This window comes from Falco cherrug, chromosome 4 (genome assembly GCF_023634085.1).
Source record: "Falco cherrug isolate bFalChe1 chromosome 4, bFalChe1.pri, whole genome shotgun sequence".
Taxonomy (NCBI): domain Eukaryota; kingdom Metazoa; phylum Chordata; class Aves; order Falconiformes; family Falconidae; genus Falco; species Falco cherrug.
In genome coordinates this window covers 24479378-24498408 of record NC_073700.1, presented here as the reverse complement: position 1 = coordinate 24498408, position 19031 = coordinate 24479378, and the positions used below count along the sequence as shown (strand labels likewise).

The 19031-nt window shown below is 36.3% G+C and overlaps 1 protein-coding gene across 7 annotated transcripts in view; it reads left to right on the top strand.

Annotated features, from left to right (window-relative positions):
- The window catches only part of NR2C2 (nuclear receptor subfamily 2 group C member 2), a 45117-nt gene that overhangs the window by 3881 nt on the left and 22205 nt on the right, over nucleotides 1-19031 (top strand). For 3 of the 7 annotated variants that reach the window (XM_014283582.3, XM_055707431.1, XM_055707434.1), the window contains exons 2-6: nucleotides 759-842; nucleotides 11864-11974; nucleotides 15086-15286; nucleotides 16381-16483; nucleotides 17529-17708. In XM_014283582.3, the coding sequence (XP_014139057.1) occupies nucleotides 783-842; nucleotides 11864-11974; nucleotides 15086-15286; nucleotides 16381-16483; nucleotides 17529-17708 (655 nt within the window). In that variant the 5' untranslated portion in view covers nucleotides 759-782. Of the gene's footprint in view, nucleotides 1-758; nucleotides 843-2124; nucleotides 2225-4170; nucleotides 4288-7226; nucleotides 7436-11863; nucleotides 11975-15085; nucleotides 15287-16380; nucleotides 16484-17528; nucleotides 17709-19031 lie in introns of those variants that run through there. The other 4 variants (XM_027811655.2, XM_027811654.2, XM_055707433.1 and 1 more) reach the window with 4 other exon arrangements.

Sequence of the window (19031 nt, the reverse complement as noted above, 5' to 3'; positions counted from 1 at the left end):
AGTGTCTTTTTTTCCTTATTCCTTCCTTTTTCCTCTTTGTTTTGTCTCCCCTCCCCCCCCCCCCCCCCCCCCCAACCCCTGAAGAGCATAAAGTTGGAGGTACAGAATCTCACAGTAGGGTAAAACGCTAGCAGTATTTTCTCCTCAGAGTGATAATACTATTGCATTATAATTAAAAAGTTTGGATAATAGAAAATACATTTTAGATGTGACTGTTTATTTCCCTTTTTGTGCAAGATTACCGTAAGAATATGCATGAACATGGCAGTTTGACAGAATAGCTCAATAAAAAATTTGCTCAAAACAGCATTCTTAGATTGCTGTTTCCTTGTTCAGCATGTAGTTTAGAAGCGGTTTAACTATAAGGTTTCTCTTTTGAGTTGAGGAAAGGACCTTAGAGATAGGTGAAATCCACAAACTGCATCAGTAGTTGACTAGTTGACACTCAAACTTTCTAATTTCTCTACTTTGCAGCTTAAGCAATAGAGTAAAAATAGTATATTAGAGGCTTTATGAAGTAAAATAATAACTGTGTGTATCAGCTTTTTAAATGTTGTGGTTCCATTGTGCATGTTCTGTACATACGTGTGTATATATGTGCATATACACACATGCTTCCATGGCATATTTTCTTATTTGTCAGATATGTCAAACATTATAGTAAACTGTCAAAAAGTTGTATCAGAGCTTTCTTTAATAAGAAGAACAAAAACCTTACTTTTGTGCCTGATGGAAGTTGCTGGCATCTTTTCAAACAGGTTCTCTAATGATCTTGTTTCACCATGGCAACCAATATGGAGGTGCTGGCTCAGCAGGTAGTGGAGACTCAGCAGGTGGCTGAGGTGAGTGACAGATGATATCACAACAGTTGGTATATGAGCCTGTGAAATGAATAATATATTGGGGAGTCCTTGCTGTTTACAATTAAGTGTAAATGGAACAGAAAATCTTTATAGAACAGTATTGCTTTACAGCTGGGGACAAACAAGAGACCAGTGCAACCAATATGTAGTTTGTTTACCTTACTTCATTGTGGTGGCCCCCATGTTAGGAGTGTAAGTAGGAAATTCAACATGAACTATAGAGAAACTTGGCTGCATTATGCATTGTTAAAAAAATTAATGTAACAGAATTTCTGGTCATTTGATTGTTAGCTTGACCATTTTGGATGTGAAAGGTTTTGGCTCATTTTTTGAATTGTCATCTAAATCCACAACAGTGTTTGAAGTTACCTGTTTTACTTATGCACTATGTCAAATTTACAGTAGGGTGATGAATTTAAATCAGCCTTTATATTTTCTGTCTATACCCATGAGAAAAAGAGCACAAGACCTACTTAAAGTGATATTAAGTGATGTCTTGTCTTGGTGTATGTTTACTGAAGCTTGGATGCTCAACAGCTATAATGTCTAAATCAAGTCATAAATACTGAAACTGCATGTGAATGTGGACATAGAAAACAATCTATTTATCTCCTTCAGTATGCAAACTTCAGTCAAAAAATAAATGAGAATTTTTGTCAGTTTCAAATTATTTGGTTTAATTTCCTTCAAATTTACTATGTTTTATCATATGATTGCATAATTAAGGAATTTCATAAATAACGAAGGGCAAGTAGGCTGAGACCTCTGTAGACAAGGCCACTTTTCAGACATTTGTTTGGGGTTTTTTTTGCATATTGAACTAAGATTACACTTGGATTTTAAAAAATATCTTTAGTTCAAGAAGAAGCTCTATATACAAAGGAAATTTGTATGTCATTGTGTTTTCAGAAATGGATTAGAGATTCCCTGCTTAACAGCAATTTTTTTCTGAAAAAAAATTTTGATTCTTTTTAAATAGTGTGGAAAATGGCCTACTGAGTATCCTGAAATAACATCTAAGGAGTAGTTTCAAAAAACTAAAATTTCACACTGAAAACCAACAAGCAGATTTTCACTCTAGTTTGTTATACCAGGTATCAGTTTGGCAAGCTGCATTTTTTAAAAACTGTTCCAAACAAACTTGGAAATAAAAAACTGTAATGGAAATACTGGCAAACCTTATACTATTTTGTTAGAACTTGAGTGCTATAATTACATCTAAGGCACATAAAATATGTGACATTTGTAATTCCTCGTGCAGGAAATGCACCGTGGTAACATAGTGTGATGGTTGTAACTTGCCACTGGAGAGATCGCTCCATCTCAAGAGTGTATGAAGCTCTGTGATTTCTTCCTGGCCGGTGGGTAAATAGAGGGCTTCATCTCTTTACAGTGTTCAACTCCTCCTTAAATTACATGCCTGTCCACTGCATAACACCATGAAAACTTGGTCATGGAAAAAGTTATAAGCAGCATTATGTCATTAAGAATTAATTAATGCTATGACCATGTTAATGTTCAACCATTTCTTTATGAATGGCTGCCTGCCTGCTAATTTGTGTCTTCAGTCAGGTACAGTTTTTAATACAGGTAGACACATCACTAGTTTTCTTGAAACATGATAAAATTCTGTATTTGTACTGACTGTTTCTTAGAGAAAATCTAGCATGAAACTTGGCAGTGGCCTTAAAAATGAGAAGCTTTTTTAGAATGTCGTATTTTATATCATAATTGGTAACAATTGAATGGAAGGAGAGAATGTCATTAATCCCGCCCTGACTTTTAAGTTATGAATGATGAGAGACAGGTTGCAAATAGGATAACTTAATGCAAATATTTGCAGGTTTAGCTATATCTGCATCATTTTTTCAACATAGTTGCCACATATGTAGTGCATGGGTTTATTGAGAACTGTGATGCCGAGCACCAAATCAGACTGTCATGCAGGTAGGCCATATGCTGTTTTTCTTTCTTGAGCAATAGTTGATCAGGTTTCCCATGAAACTGAGTGTATCACAGAAGTCACTGAGCACGCTCCAGCATTGCATGTATTTTTGTACTTACTCTATTTTTAGGACTTTTAAAAATTGTCCTTGTAATGGTTTCAAATGGTTTCACTGCTGTTGCTTGCTTCTGCTTTATAGAAGTGGTGTTGCATTTTTCCAGCTGTGTATTTCTGAACAGATTGGGTGAGAGTTTCATTTTTAGTGTCTGCAGTTGCCTTTACTTACAGTTCATGAGATGGAGAACAGAGAGCAGCTAGGGGATTCAGACAGAATTTTGGCAATTCCTTCTCATCCTGAATAGCTTTTGAAAAGCATAAAAAAAATACTTTGTGTTAAAAGAATCTTCTCCACCCTGGGTATGCCCTAGCAAAGCCTCAGGCTTTAAGTCCAGTAAGGTAATTTGAGTGGTACAGCAGTAGAAACAGCTCAAGCTGGGTGCCTCCACAGAGGGACCCTGAAGAAAGAAATTCCTGGGCAGTTATGACCTTGCAATTTAAGTTTTCCATCCCTCATGACAGTTTGGACCAGTAATAATATTAGAGTCTGGGGTCTTCTTGTTCTTCATTGGGTCATTTCATTGTTTCTAGGTGGGCTGTTTCTTTCCCTATCTCTAAGGTTTCAGCTTCTACTGATACTTCTAGCAGCCCTCCTTGTTTCCTTATCTTCCAGCTTGAACCAGCTCTTGAGGACCTCTTTCACAGAATTAGGTAAAAGTTCAACGTATCTGGGTGAAAGCTTGCAGCCTAGGGCTTCAGCAAATTTAGCTACTAATGCTAAGCAGCTTAGTTAACTCCAGACGGTTTCAGTGCAGTATTCCTTAACATTTAGCCTTTATGCAAAAATAGGTAATGCTACTTTTCTCAAGCGTTTATTTAGTGCCGTCACTGTGCAATATATCAGTGGCCCAGGTTCAGTCCCAGCACTGACTTTGACTTGATTTGCATGTTGTTTCAGAAAAATGGATTTGGTTGTGAAGTGGAGATGTATTCCCTGTGCAGTGAATTAGTTTTTAACATGGTTTTTAACCAGCACTGTCACTGTGGGGAGGAATAAGGACTGTTTCCTCTTTCCAACATCAGCTTTGGTGTGACCAGGAGGAACTTCTAGTAGTTGCTGAAACTGGCCCCTTCTGCCTCCATGACAGCCACAGACTATTCCCAGTGCATCCTTTTTCTCTATCAGAGGCTACAGGGAGAGTCACAGGAGATGACTCTGTTGAGCCCAGTGTTTACTGGGATCTTGTTTATGCCAGCTGCGTTGCTGGGAGAATTTTAGTTGCTTTTGGTTCCCTCAGTGCCCTGATAAGAACCTGTGAAAATCTTGGGCCTTTCTGAAAGCATGTTTTGCCATGGGACTGAAAAAATACCGTATATCTTTGTCACATAAAGTATTTTCTTGACCTTCTTCAGATCTCTCTGGTAAGTTACATCATAAGTAGTTCAGCAATTTTGGTTTAAGTCTAGATGAAGCACAGTCTGCTGAAAAAGAAGAGTAGAAACACTGTGTTCTGGTGAAATAAGTTTTGCTTTGTTGTAAGAATTAAGTGTAAAATCAGGCCATTTGTGTTTAATCTTATCATTGGCCATTTTCTCATTTTTGGATAAATTTTCACGTTAGAGTTTTGATGCTGAGTCTTCTGAAACAGTTTTTAGTTAAAATAGAGCTTTTGTCAAGTTACTGTTAATTGCAGAAGACCTAGACACCTCTCAGGCTGATGGTATATTTCACATAAAACATACTGGAGTAAAGAGATCCTGCATGGCTTATGCAGCTTGGCAGCCTCTGAATGCAGTGTTAACAGATGTGCTGTAGCTGCTGTAATATAGGCTTTAAGGTGTTATGCAAGATGTAGTCTGAGATATTTTTTTTTTTAGTGTACAGGTAAGCCAAGAATTGCAGCTTCTTTCATGACTGTTGTCTTCATATGTTTCATACAAGATGTTACACCAGTGTCCTGTTAGGGCAGTTTAACTACAGATGAGTTCTTCCATGGTGGATCTGAATTTTGGCTGCCATTCTACAAAGGGCCCAAGTGGTCAGGACAGTAAATTCCAAAGAGTATAACTTAAAATTTTTTTTAGATGTATCTTACATCTGTGAAAGAAATCTATTTGGATATTTCCAGGCAATACATAATTTTCCTAACAAACTACTTTTAAGTATTAAATTAATAATAGGCTTTTAAGAAAAAATTATCTACAGAAAAATAAATCTTTCTGATTTGATTCGCGATGTAGCAATTTTTTTATGGTGTAAAGCTTGGTACCATATTTTTCATTGAAATTCTTTAACTGTTTTATGAGAGGAAACTTGTAAAAATAGTTTAGGTTTCTGGGTGCAGTTGAACATATTTGATCTGTGGTATCTTACCTGTGCCTTATTTTAATTTCAGTTCTCTTTTCAATAATATTAATAATATCTCTGAAATTGGTTTACACTTAGTGAGAACTGCTCAGTGTATTCATGCAGTACAATTACTTTGGCTTTTAGTGGCATGAATATAAAAAATGTTCTTCTACTTAAGTTAGAGAAGCATTCTTAGAAGGACATTTCCGATAAGTGAGATACATACAACAACAAAAGTAAGACACCAAGTAGAATGATAGATATTTGGACTAATTTCTGAAAAATGTTTTCCTGTGAAAAGTACTATGTATGGTCATTTCAGGATTTCTCAGTAGCTTAAGAGGCTCTCTGTTAAACATAATATATACTCTTGTAAGTATTGTTCTATTTGAATGTCACTGTTGAATTATTAGAAACTAAAGTTATAAAATACTAACTTTGCTTTGCTATGGGTGTTTATTACAGTAGCATAGTTGATGTCCTATAAAAATAAGAGTGAAAGCCTTTGTAGCTGTAATATTTCTGTGCAGTATACAGTACTTGAGACAAGTTCCATCAACAAAAAAGAATTACCATGCCCTAAAAATCTAACATTACCCTTGGTTAAAGATGCATTTTGTATATTTTATGTTTCTTGCTGAAGTCTTAGAGATTTTGTGGGTCACTTGGGCAGTTGTGACAAAGCCGTTAACCACATTGGTAGTTACTAATGTAGCACTAACTACATTAGTACACTAGTTTACAGGTTTCATATTTTATTTCAAATTCTTATTACTTTGCAAGCCTGTCTTTTGATTCAGAGAACAGGAAACTTCTAGTCTTTTTTTTCTTAATGCGTTTTTATATCACTTCTGCTTAAGTATTACAAAGATTCTGCCTTCTCTTTGCAATACAGCTATTCCAAACTTTAGAGCTGGGAAGTCCACTTCTGAACAGAGGGTTATGTAGTGATAAAGTGTTATTATATTCAGGATTTGGGTTTTGTCCCAGGAAAGACAGCTGCTAATCGGGTATCATAAACGTCTTTCCCGGGTTAATTGGACAAATGAAAGCCTAGAGTAACAAGATTATTAAGTGTGGTGTCAGATAATAAGCACAAGGAAAATCCAACTAAAAGTCATTGGGTTTTCTCACATGTCTTAAGTATAATACTTACTTTTCCCCACACTAGATCACAGTTGGTTGACCTAACATTTAAGTTGTACCCATGCTGTAAATACATTCACAGGAGTTACAGTAACTATTCATAGATACTATTTCCAGAGAGTTACATGATCGATAGTTGTGTTTTCTATCAAGTAAAGAGCCTAATTTCAATAGTGAGCATATTTCTGTGCTAAGATTAGGAGTCCTTGAAGTTAATAGAAAATACCAGTGCTACTTAAAGACACCTAGATCATGCATTTGTTGCATAAGGCTTTGTGGTGGAAGTCTACTGTATTTAAGTTTACTGTCATAAAACTTGTCAAGCACATGGTCATTTCCCCCAAAACTTCAAGTGCTATAACTTTAACAAGTTTTACTTTCTAAGAATTCTAAAACATTTTCTACTTTCACCCATTTGTCAGCCTTTATTGCAACTTCATACAAGTGTTTTGTTATGGAGTTTAAATTAATGTATCACACGTGTGTCAAACTTACTGTATGAAGTAATGTGTATTAGGACTGATTATGCTGTGTCATATTTGAGGGCCCTGGGCTACTTTAGAAAGCCTAATGAACTTTAAGGCTAAAGATGCTCCGCAGGGAATGTGGTGGACTTTCCTTTCAGTTTTGCTGATTTGAAAATAATTCAAGATACAAGCAGACTCTTTTCTCAGATTTCATTTTGCTGTTTTGTAGTTCACAGAGTGAGCAGGTTGAGGGGCTTAAGAACAGAGAACAGGGGGAGGGGGAAGCTTGATAACATGGGACTATGTTCTCCAGATGAAATTAGTCTTACTATTAGACAAACTCCTTCACCAGGTGACAAAACAACAGGAATACATTGATTCTTCTTCCTTGGTTACAGGGAATGATAGTAAACTTGACCTTCAGAGGAACAGGGTCACAGAGAGGGCATTTTAAAAACATTCCTGGCTGCTTTCTGTGATTGAAATCCTCATGGAGACTGGATGAAAATAGCTGTGATCTGACTGAAAGTGACCTTGACATTTTTCTGGGATTGCCCTCAGAGGTTTGCTGAGGAAAAATGTAAGACTGCAGGAAGAATTTGACATTGTAAGTACTGGAGTTTGTAGGGTGTACAGCTAGGGAGCTCCAGGAAGAAAACAGTACTAAGGGAATTAAAAGAGATTATTTCTTCCCTGTCTCTTAACATAAGTGTATTTGATGTGTTTTGCGTAGGGAAATTAGGGGGGGTTGAGCAATATTTTACATGTATTATTTTCTGACTACATCTTAAGTTGCAGCATTAGTGGTTACTTTTAAGTGGTTGTTCACTAAGCCTCTGTAAAATGTGGTGCTCTGAAGTCTTCTATATGGCCTACTTCGTTTCTTTCCTCATCTCTTCAAGATGAAGTCTCATTTGAGACTCTTTCCCATCTTAAAGAAATTCAAGTGTATTTAATTTTTTTAAAATACATTTTAGAATTGCAGAAACATATCTTCATTGACTTGGAAGGACTAGTTCTTTACATGTAGAGCTTCTGCAACAGTTGCTTTAAACATGATACGGGTTTCTTGTGTCATTTTTCTTCTGAACAACAGATTAGAATAGTCAATGTTATGTTTAATCCTGTAAGTGAACCTAATATAATGCTAAACAGTATTATCTTCCTGATATGAGTACGTACAAGCCATTTTCTTTCAAAGTACTTTGATTAAATTTATTTGGGAGTCTAATTAAAGATAGCTTAATTTTTCCTACAGTATTTATATAAGCTGTCTGAAGTTAACCTTGCAAATCTCTGATAGAACTTTTTGAGTGTGTTGCATATTCTCAGACTACTATTCCTGTTTTTTTTGTTTTGGTTTCATGGCTGTTTGTTTTGGGCTTTTTTAATACTTTGATTTAACAAGTCAAGTTTGGTATGACAGACTGGATAGGACCATAATAAAGCATCACATATTTATCCATTCAGATCCCTTGTAGGTGTGTCACAATGCTGAAGGTAGAAATATTCCTGTCAAACAAAATGACAGAAGATTATTTTTCCTTAATTTTGTAAATTGTGTATTTCAAAAAATATGTTCCCTTTTTGCATTTGATTTATTTACCATGATTCTGCTGTCAACCAGTGGCATGTGTTTTCACTCTGGAAAATAAACTTGAGATATTTAGTAGCAGTCAGAAATGTAAAGCTGTTCTTATTCCATTGAGTATTAAGGACACAAGCATGAAAAGAAGGTAAAATTTTGCATTTCAGAGTCCTACACTATCCTGAATATGTATGCATGTTAATAAGATTATAAAAATAAATTGTATGTGCACACTGAAGCATTTATTGGTATTGGACAAATTAATTTTCGTTGTTATACCATATCTTCCCAGCCAAGAGCAGACTAAAATTTTGTCTGTTTTCAGTTTAATAAATACATGTTTTTGAATATTTGAACATGAAAATTACATATCAGCATATAACGGCAGCTGGCCTCAGACTTGCCCAACTTTATGGAGAACTCACCTAAGACAAGATAACTAGTCACGTGGTGAGGGTGAGTAATAACCCAAAGGAGACTGGAGTTGATCAGTAAAAATAAACCTTTATATGAGGATGTGGTCCATTCTATAAAAACTGAGAAAGTGTTTTAAAGCATAAAGCACTAGGTTTTATGTTGATGTAGTACCTGAAAACACTGTTGTATAGTGGGACCCCTTTGCAGCAGGTACTTTACAAACCCAGGAAGAAGAAATGGTTATTTAGTCCCAAAATGTTTGCAGAAGAATTTTGGTGCAGTTACCATATATATACTGGCATTTTTTTAAGGAGTTGCTATAAATCCTTCAACAACATGGAAAAATGCAGCTGCCTGCAATGCATTGTGGTGTAAGATGTGACAATATTTCAAAAGAAGGCTAAGGATTCTGTAATTGGGGGTGAAAGAACTGGAAAACAGTTTTAAAAGATCTTTTTGCTTTAATTTAGACCTTTAGAAGGGTGCATAGCTTAGATAATAATTTGGCATCAAGGTAGGGATCGTTATTCAAATGTGTCCTTTAAGTGTCTTGATTTGGGGAATCTTGGTTTTTTCCTCACCTAGGTATATTGTTTTCTGCTGCTGGATGCCTTGAATCATCCAATAATTACAAGATTCTATTATTTCTACAACTCTCCTGTATTTTTCCTCATTTACCACGCAACTTTGACTTGTATATTAAAGATAATTAGAGATTCTATGTTCAATTCAGGTTTACTTTTATAGTATATGGACTACTTATGGTACAGGCAACAGGAGAGTAGAAAGTGTGTCTTCATTAAAGTGCTGTGTATTTTAATGTCTTTGCTTCCCCAAAGAGACTGCAGTAAATTTTTCTTGGTATCAAAATTGGTTTTTCTTTCTTGGCATCACAAATTAACTTTTTTGTATATTAAACAGAAAAGCTTACAAAATTAAGATTATTTTTTTTTCCATGCAAGCTTAAATGATGACTAAATTGTCACTACTCTGTTGTCCAACTGTATAGATTTTGATAAACAAATAATTCCAAGATTGTTTAAAAGAGTATTTAATAAAAACTATCTTTGAACTTCCTGTTTTTGACCACGTGTCACTGCAGATCATAGAATCGTAGAATGGTTTAGGTTGCAAGAGACCTTGAAGATCATCTAGTTCTTTAAGCATCTGTTGCTGGCACTGGCATCAAACTGGTAGGAGTGGAATGGACTGAGGTTTCTCTCCCCAGACAGCTTTAGTTTAAAGCCCTTTTCACCAGCTTGGAAAGCCTATGACCAAAGATGCTTTTCCCCTTCTCTGTCAGATGGACCCCATCAGCCCCCAGTAGACCAGGTTTCTCAGTGATTCTCATGGTCTAAGTAGTAAGCTCCTGGCTGTGGCAGCAGTCCTGTAACCATTTGTTGAGTTGCCAGATTCGGCTGAGCCTTCCTTTGAACCCCTTCCCTTTGACTGGGAGGATTGGTAATAAACACTAATTTGATATTCTCAAATTACCATATAGAATACAATTGTTGTACTCAGTCATACAGTTGACACAGTCCTATAGATTCTGTGGGACAATGTAAATGTGACCTTTGGGGTTATTTATGAAAACCCAAATTATTGTTTGCAATCAAAATTTACAAGTATTGTAAATGATACCATTTACAATATATAATTATTTAAAATTATGAAACTATCAAATCGTAAAATCTGTTCTAAAATTTAAGTAAGATTTATTTTGCATTAGGCGGACTTATCTAAAAATCAAGGCTGTTAAGTCATTGACATTACAGAACATTTTCCCAAAGAACAAAGTTTTGGCCTATATGCACTGTTTTTAAATAAGTAGTTATGGGTTAAATTGAATGTTGAAGAAATCAGTAATGCCACATTCTGTTCATTTTTATAGAGTACATCACTGCAGTATTTTATTCCAATTGAAATGGAATGTCTGTATAGATTTCTATTGTATTGTAAGAATTTACAGTGTTTGTTACTCAGATATACTGCATGTGTAAAATTTGCTGTCAGCCGTCTTTTAAATATTATTAGGTTTCCATCCTTTTATATAATAACTTTCAATAAAGAATGTGACTGAAAAAGTATTCATGTTGTGCTGCTGACTGCGGACCGTAATGTCACCTCTGGAGCTGCTGCAGTCCAAAATACTAGTGTCTTGTGTGCACTAACTGTTTTTCAACTATTTTGCAACTTTTTTGAAAATACTGGTGAACATATGCAGTGTATGGGTTTAGAGCCAAATTATCTCCTTTGTTTTGAGTTTTCTCATGAGACTCAAAACATTGAGCCATGTCATCAACTAGTAACTTGTAAAATGCACCGAGAAAGCAGAGCTTTCATAATGAGTACAGCACAAATAAGCATATGAATTTTTCTTCTAAGTTACTGTATTATAAGTAGCAGAATGATTCGGCTTTTCCTCTATTGAAAACAAACAAAAAGAGATCTGGAACTAATCATATTCTAATTCTTCAAGAACTTCCAGGGTAATTTTGATAAACCTTGTTCTGATTTTGTTTGGTTAAGCCTAATTTTTTGTGTGGTCAGGTTCCAAATGAAGAATGGCAAAGATGCATGTAGCAACTGTGAAAAAAATACATATAGACATCTACATCTGCAGATACTTCTCTGTGTTAAAGACTGATAGAATAGCTTCAGCTCATGTTTATATCCGAACAACCCCACTCCCACCCCCGCAATAATACTAAATAAGGTACTTTGTATAAGTGTCTGTATATTCTAAACTTAATAAAAATGGGAGTATTGGATGGCTGTGGGGAGTGGCACAGAGGGGAAGGGGCATGATGGTGGTGGTTTGGTTTTGTGGTTTTGGTCATTGATCAGATTCATTCTGTTCCCCAGAAAAGCCAATATTGTGACAATTCATTGAAAACAAATCCAAGTTGGTTTAATGACTGTAATCTATCCAGTAAATTTAGATTCTATGCTATAGGGCCCTCTGATGTTTAATATATGTAAAATACTTCAGTACTGCAACAGTAAATTAAAATTCTTTGTTATTTACAGGTGCAGACTGTTCAGACTCCACTATCTGAATCTCCAGTGATGACCAGCCCTTCCCAACGTATCCAGATAATTTCCACAGACTCCTCTGTAGCTTCACCACAACGCATTCAGGTAAAAATCCATTGATTAAGTAACTTAACTATTACACCTTTTTTTGCTCCTCCTTCCACCTCCTCCCATGATTTGATACAAAATCATGCTAAAGTCTTTCATAGACTTTTTTAACTTTTGTCGGAATGGATTATTTTTAGTGCAAACTCAGATTCTCTTTCTTCTTCAGCATGTATTTGGTGATGACTAATTGGCTGTATATAATAATTATATTGATGATGTAGATAGTGAGGAATATTTGCAGAGGTTGAACTTAGCCTACATATACAAATCTCCTAAGCTCTAGCCATAGCAAATGGGCAGATATTGACAACAGAACACCTAACATCACCTCCAAGGGCATTCCTCTTTCTCTTTCTCTCTCTGCCTTATTTAGGAGCCAGTGGGAGACTAGCCAATGTAGGATAAAGTTAGCCTTTGGGAATGCTGCACAGTGGGTCGTTGTTACTGATAATATAAAGATACCAGAATGTATGCAGTGACAAATGATAGGAGATTTGTTGTTAATGTTACTGGAGTGTTTCAGTACTGCAATACTGAGCTTTTGCCTTCCTTGACGTTGTTCTGTGCCAGTGCGCTCCTACTCCCATGTAATTCTGCTAGAGGTGGTGCTGGAAAAGAGGATCTTGCACTCCAGGGCATTTGAAACAGTCCTGGCAAAGCATCATCCATCACAGGCTGGAGTTTTCCTGGGATGTGTCTTGATCAGGGTGGGTGGGTGCTGTCCCTCTGAACAGCCCTGAAAACACTTTTAAAATTATTTTGACGTTGTCATTATACTCACTATGCACGATAATTTTTTTTTCTGTGATGTTATTATCAAAGATTCAAATGGCAACAAGTATAATAACATACACTTTTTTTCTTACGAACCTAAATGTCATCTACTTATCCAACCTAATTTTTTTGTCTTAGGTCTTTATTATCATTGGTGCTTATATCTGATCCATGAAAAATTACAAAGAAGTCCATATGATTTTTCTTTATAGACAGCACCAAAGAGATGTTCTTTAGTTAACATTTAGCTATGTATTTTATTTAAGATGTTATTCCTTAAAGTTATCAACAAAAGGTGGAATAAGGCAGCCTTATTATTTCACATGCTGATTTTCAGGATTCTGTTACGAGGGAAGGTTTCTATTTTTGATACAGTTGTCTGGTAACATCTCTGTTTTGCATGGTAGAGTAACTATATCAATATGTATCAATATTCCATTGCAAGGTAGATGTTCTCACAACATGTATAACTGAAGCATAATGAATGTTCAACATTCATAAAGTAGGATCTTTTGTTCAATTCTGCAAAATAATCTACCTCCTTATATCACTGATACTTCTGAAAAAAACCTGTGTCTCCATGATGAAGAAGAATACCAGGATGAGAAAAGAGTATCCCTGCTTCCTCAAAACAAATACAGGCAAGATTGTAGTGGTGTCAGTCCAAATGCCAGATCAGATTTCACTGTGAATTGTCCCGTTAGTTAAGATCTGCATGAAAATATTACACAAAAAGGACATGACAACTAAATAAAAAGTCTAGGTAATCAAAATTAGGGAAATAAATACACAATAATTGTGACCCCTAATACAGCCAATAGGAATATTAGTGTGTATAAATTCACTTCATGATTTATTTTCAGTAGTAGTTTTAACTCTGACATTAAGCCAATTACATAAATGAATTATATAGAAATAACTTTAATAGTCAGGTGTATGCAAAATTAATAAAATCTCAAGAATGTACCACTGTGCTTTTTTTTGTCAGCTAGAGTAATTTTTAGTCATGTTTTTATAAATTATTTGGAGGTAGGAGTCAAATGTACGTTGTTTGCCAATAATAGTAAATATGGAGGAGCTGTGGACTCCCTGGAGGGCAGAGGTGCCTTACAGAGAGATCTGGGTAGACTAGAGAGCTGGGCAGTCACCAGCTGTGTGAAATTTAACAAGAACAAGTGCTAGATCCTGCACCTGGGACAGGGTAATCCTGGTTGTAGGAACAAACTGGGGGATGAGAGGCGGGAGAGCAGTCCAGTGGAAAGAGATCTGGGGTCTGGGTCGGTGGCAAGTTGGGTGTGTCAGCAGTGTGCCCTAGGGTGCTCAAGCACAGCATTGCCAGTCGGTCCAGAGAGGCGACTGCCCCGCTCTACACTGCACTGGTGCGGCTCCACCTCAAGTTCTGTGTGCAGTCTGGGCGCCTCAGTGTATGAAGGACATCAAACCATTAGAGTGCATCCAGAGAAAGGCGACCAAGATGGTGAAAGGCCTGAAGGGCAAGATGTAGAGGGGCAGCTGAGGTCACTTGGCTTGTTCAGCTTGGAGAAGAGAAGGCTGATGGGTCCTCATCGCAGTCTACAGCTTTCTCAAGGGGGCAGTGGAGGGGAGGTGCTGATCTCTGCTCTCTGGTGACCAGTGACAGGACAGGAGGAAACGGAATGAAGCTACATCAGGGGAAGTTCAGGTTGGACATTAAGAAAAGGTTCTTCACTGAGAGGGTGGCTGGTCCCTAGAACAGGCTCCTCAGGGAAGTGGTCACATCACCAAGCCTGACAGAATTCAAGGACCGTCTGGATGATGCTCTTAGTCATATGGTTTATTGTTAGGCAGTCCTATGAGGAGCACGGAGTTGGACTCGATGATCCTTACGGGTCCCATCCAACTCAAGATACTCTATAATTCTATGAAATTTCTGTGATGCTGTCTTACTAGGCATATATACCTGCCATTCATCAGCTGCAGTCCTTAACATTACATTTTGTTATTATTCTGTCTGGGATCCACTATATCTTAACTTAATTTGAACAGTTAAGTGTAATTACAAGATTTTCCCGTATCTCTTAATTATTAACAATATCAGACTGACACTTTTCACAGTTCTGTCTAGTGTTTTCTGTCTATGCAGTGGGTATGTATATAGATATATGTTTGGTTTGATTTTATTGTTTTGCATCTATGTAGAGAGCTGCAACAACTTTGCACCCATATAATAAATGTACAAATAGCAAAATAGTAAATAACAAGGACAGTTATCAGAGAGTGTCATATAACTCCAAGTCAGAATGAAATGAAAGGTTTTAAAATGTGGCTCATGAAATGCTTCAATGTGTTTTACAGATTGTGACAGATCAGCAAACAGGTCAAAAAATCCAAATAGTGACAGCAGTGGACTCAGCTGTGTCTCCAAAGCAACAGTTTATTTTAGCCAGTCCAGATGGAACTGGTGCAGGAAAGGTGATATTGGCAGCACCTGAGACATCCAATGCCAAACAGCTTATCTTTACCACCACGGACAACATTGTGCCAGGCAGAATTCAGGTAAATATAGTAATTGAGATAGACCATAGAAATTTTTTTCCAGTTTTTGATTTTTAGATTATTTAAGTCTATAATTGCTTTAAGACAAATTGCAAAAGTTTTCTAAAGAGTTAATGACAGGAATTAGACCATACTAATTGTAGGTTTTATTGTTCAGTTATAAATCCTCCTGTCTTAATGTTCCTTGTGCATTCCATTGCACTCAGCACCCATGTTGTGTGTTCTCATTAAAATTCCGAAGACATAAGCAAATGCTTAAGTTACGATGGTGCTTGTGAGGAGTGCCAGGATATCAGATAGTCTGTTCAAGATTCACAGATAGAGAGAGAAACAAGCTCTTTGGAGAAGAAGCCGTCCTCTGCCGTAGTTGTTTGTGGGTCTTGAGCATAATCCAGACCAACAGGAGTTTTCGAGGGGGGGGGGGGAAGCTCCTGGTCCCTATTGGTACTGTTACAATGGAAAATATTGTATGGGAAAAAGTATCATTCTTACATAAATATTTGAAAAATTGTATTAACAGTCTTTTAGAATTTATTTTATTATGATTAGTGGGTTATCTGATGTTACAGAGGGGTGGGGTTTTTTTTTAATTTTTCTATGTTCAGTGCAACGTTCAGAACAGAAGTTTTGGAATCCAAGGCTTTTGGAATTGAAACTCTTTCTATAGTGGACCTCAGCTTCAGGCTATCCCCTCTGAACTCTATACACCTAATAGCTAGAGAAGGGATAGACGGGAATAGCATCTGAAATACTGTGTATCTTTGGCTAAAATATAGCAGCTGTTTGCGAGTAATTGCAAGAAGGGAAGAATACTGTTGACTGCACAAGTGAAGAAACTTTGTTTGTACTGAACAAAGCTACAAGTTTTATTAGGACTTTGCTTTGCTATGACTGTTTTCAACTACTGACAGTAAAAAATCTCATTAACTTCCATTTTATCCTACTTAATTTCATTCCATGTGTCATACTTAATCTCAAATTCAGCTACCTCTTCTCATCTGATAGAGCAATCTTGTTCTTTAGGCCAAGCTCCTTACTTTCATGTCAGAAGAAAATATTGGCTAATTACTTTTTGTTATGGAATTTTGTTTTAGATAGTGACAGACTCTGCTTCAGTGGAACGTTTGCTGGGAAAAGCTGATGTTCAGCGGCCCCAGGTAGTAGAATATTGTGTAGTGTGTGGCGATAAAGCATCAGGTAAGGAAGCACAGAAAATAGTATTTTAAAAGTTTGATTGAAAGGATAAGTGGGATGAAGGGAGGAGGTTTTGCGTATTTTAACTGATTTTAGCCATGCTGATGGCAAAAGCCATTGAGTCTAAAATGGAAAAAGATATCATCATACTTTTTTCCTATACAGACAGAATAGTTAAACTCTGCATGCAAGAATATTGGTTTGTACTTTAGCTGGAGTGTATGATAAATTGGCATGTGTTGAAAGACAAAATAATGATTGAATAGCTCCTGGTAAATGAAGGAGACTATTTGAAGCATGTAGTACTGTTCCTCACAGGTATGGGCAACCTTGCAATAAACATGTCACCTAGAAAAGCCTACCTGCTCCATAAAAACACTTCTTGGTGCTTTCTAACAAACTTAAGACTTCCTGGTAGATATCACAGGAAAAGGCAAGTAGAGATCAAGTGAATCCTCAGTGTTTCAGATGCATGCAGTAACAAGGAGTCTATTTCTATATTATTTCTACAAGGTGAAATTTCTACGTTAGCCAAGAAAGGAGCCTGTGCTTTCATATTATGGAGAAGGCACCTTACTGTCTCTCTGTCTTGCTTGCTTTTATTTTTTGAAGTTATGTAATTTGAATTACAAAATTGATATGTGTAGGAATTTTAAATTAAGATTGCATTTCATTGTAAAATTACTTGTATTATGAAATTAGTAAATTCTTAGACTGTGTGCTCTTTTAATATATCCATAATCTGTAACAGCAGATAAAATTGCATCTGTACTTGTCCAGAATGGGAACTACCACTTCACAGGCCTCTTATTCAAAAATAGCCTTAGCCTTCCTCTCTTCTCTCCACTCTCCCACCAAAAAGCCCTGACAATATGTAAGCAAGAAACATCCTGTAAGACTTTAACAATGCTTTCATAGTCCAAGATGATGGTAAGAACACGAAATAAATTTAAAGAGTGACTTTCACAAATGTTTCACTTGCTTAAGATGAACATTTCTATGCTGAAATATAAGTAATTTCCATCTGATAACTATGTATGTTTCCTAGGTCGTCACTATGGTGCTGTCAGTTGTGAGGGATGCAAAGGTTTCTTTAAAAGGAGTGTGAGGAAGAATTTGACCTACAGTTGTCGTAGCAACCAGGACTGTATCATCAATAAACATCATCGGAATCGCTGCCAGTTTTGTAGGCTTAAGAAATGTCTAGAGATGGGCATGAAAATGGAATGTGAGTGTTAAGTCCCAATGTGATACTGTGCCTACCAAATAATTAATTATGTGGACTACCACTTTTTAGTGTGTTCTCTCCATTTTGGCAGCCAAAGCATCTACCATACCTTTCTTTCATCACTATTTTATGTCTGAGGTGCAGTAGTGATTTTTTTTGAACAAACTGAAATTTGTTTTGTAGTCTTTGAGGAGCCCAGTTAGTGCCTCACATAGAATGCATGTTACAAACACATTGTATGTTTATAATACAAAATACTTTAACATGGATGGATATAAATCAGAGTCTAGTGTTTCATGCTTTCCTTCTAGTTTATTTTTGCTGCTTTTTCACGCAGGGATAGTAGTTGATGTCCTTTTTTTCCTTTTAATTTTTTTCTATTAATTTGGTAATTTGTGAGCATTGTATTTTGAGGCATTATATAAACTATCATATTTTGAACAATGTACTGTACGCAGTGTTTCGTATAATTCCAGTGCTGGCATCCAAACATGTCTTTCAATGTATTTTGTTTCCAATTTATGACACCTCTGATTCTTCAGTCCAGTGCTTCGTGAAGCCTATTATCTGGTTGTTTTGTGATAAATTTAAGGAGAATGTAAGGTGAAGCAACAAATACTTCTCTTTTTCCACTCTGATCTAGGCAGGATGAGTTCCAACCACTGAGTTCAAGGGAGGCAGAACTTTAAGCTGTAAATAGGGAGATCTTGGATTTATTTGCACTCTGCAACACCAGACTTGTAATGATGCTGATGTACTTTGCACACACTGTGCTGAGCATAGGGCGAGATATTTGTAATAGGAGAAACTGCTGCATTTCCAGAAGCTAAACCTTTCTTACCTGAATATGATTAGCTATATGCTCACTTACTTTATTGGGCTTTGGGCCAGGTTTCTGATTAATACTTATGTATCCACCATGCCAGAAAACGGATTTACCTATTTGTAAGCCCCTAAATTTTGCTGACAGTAACAATACTAACAAAAATAAAATCAGGAACTAAATAACTCTTGCTGGTTATGAGGACAGAGACACACATATCCATGTATTTTACTGTTACATGCAAAAGGGCTATAGAGGAGAACTGAATTTTTTTTCTTTGCTTATTAATAATGTTAATCTTCTAGAGCAATAGCTACTGTATAATAAATTGGTACAATGAATAGCACATAAATACTGTCTTCATTTATATTATGTCTTACATTTGCGAAGTGTGAGAACTAATATTAGTACAACACTTCAAAAATTCTTTATATTATCTTTGTAGTCTTTTATTCATGTTATTATCCTCATTTTCAGGTGAAAAATCAATGCAGTTGAAT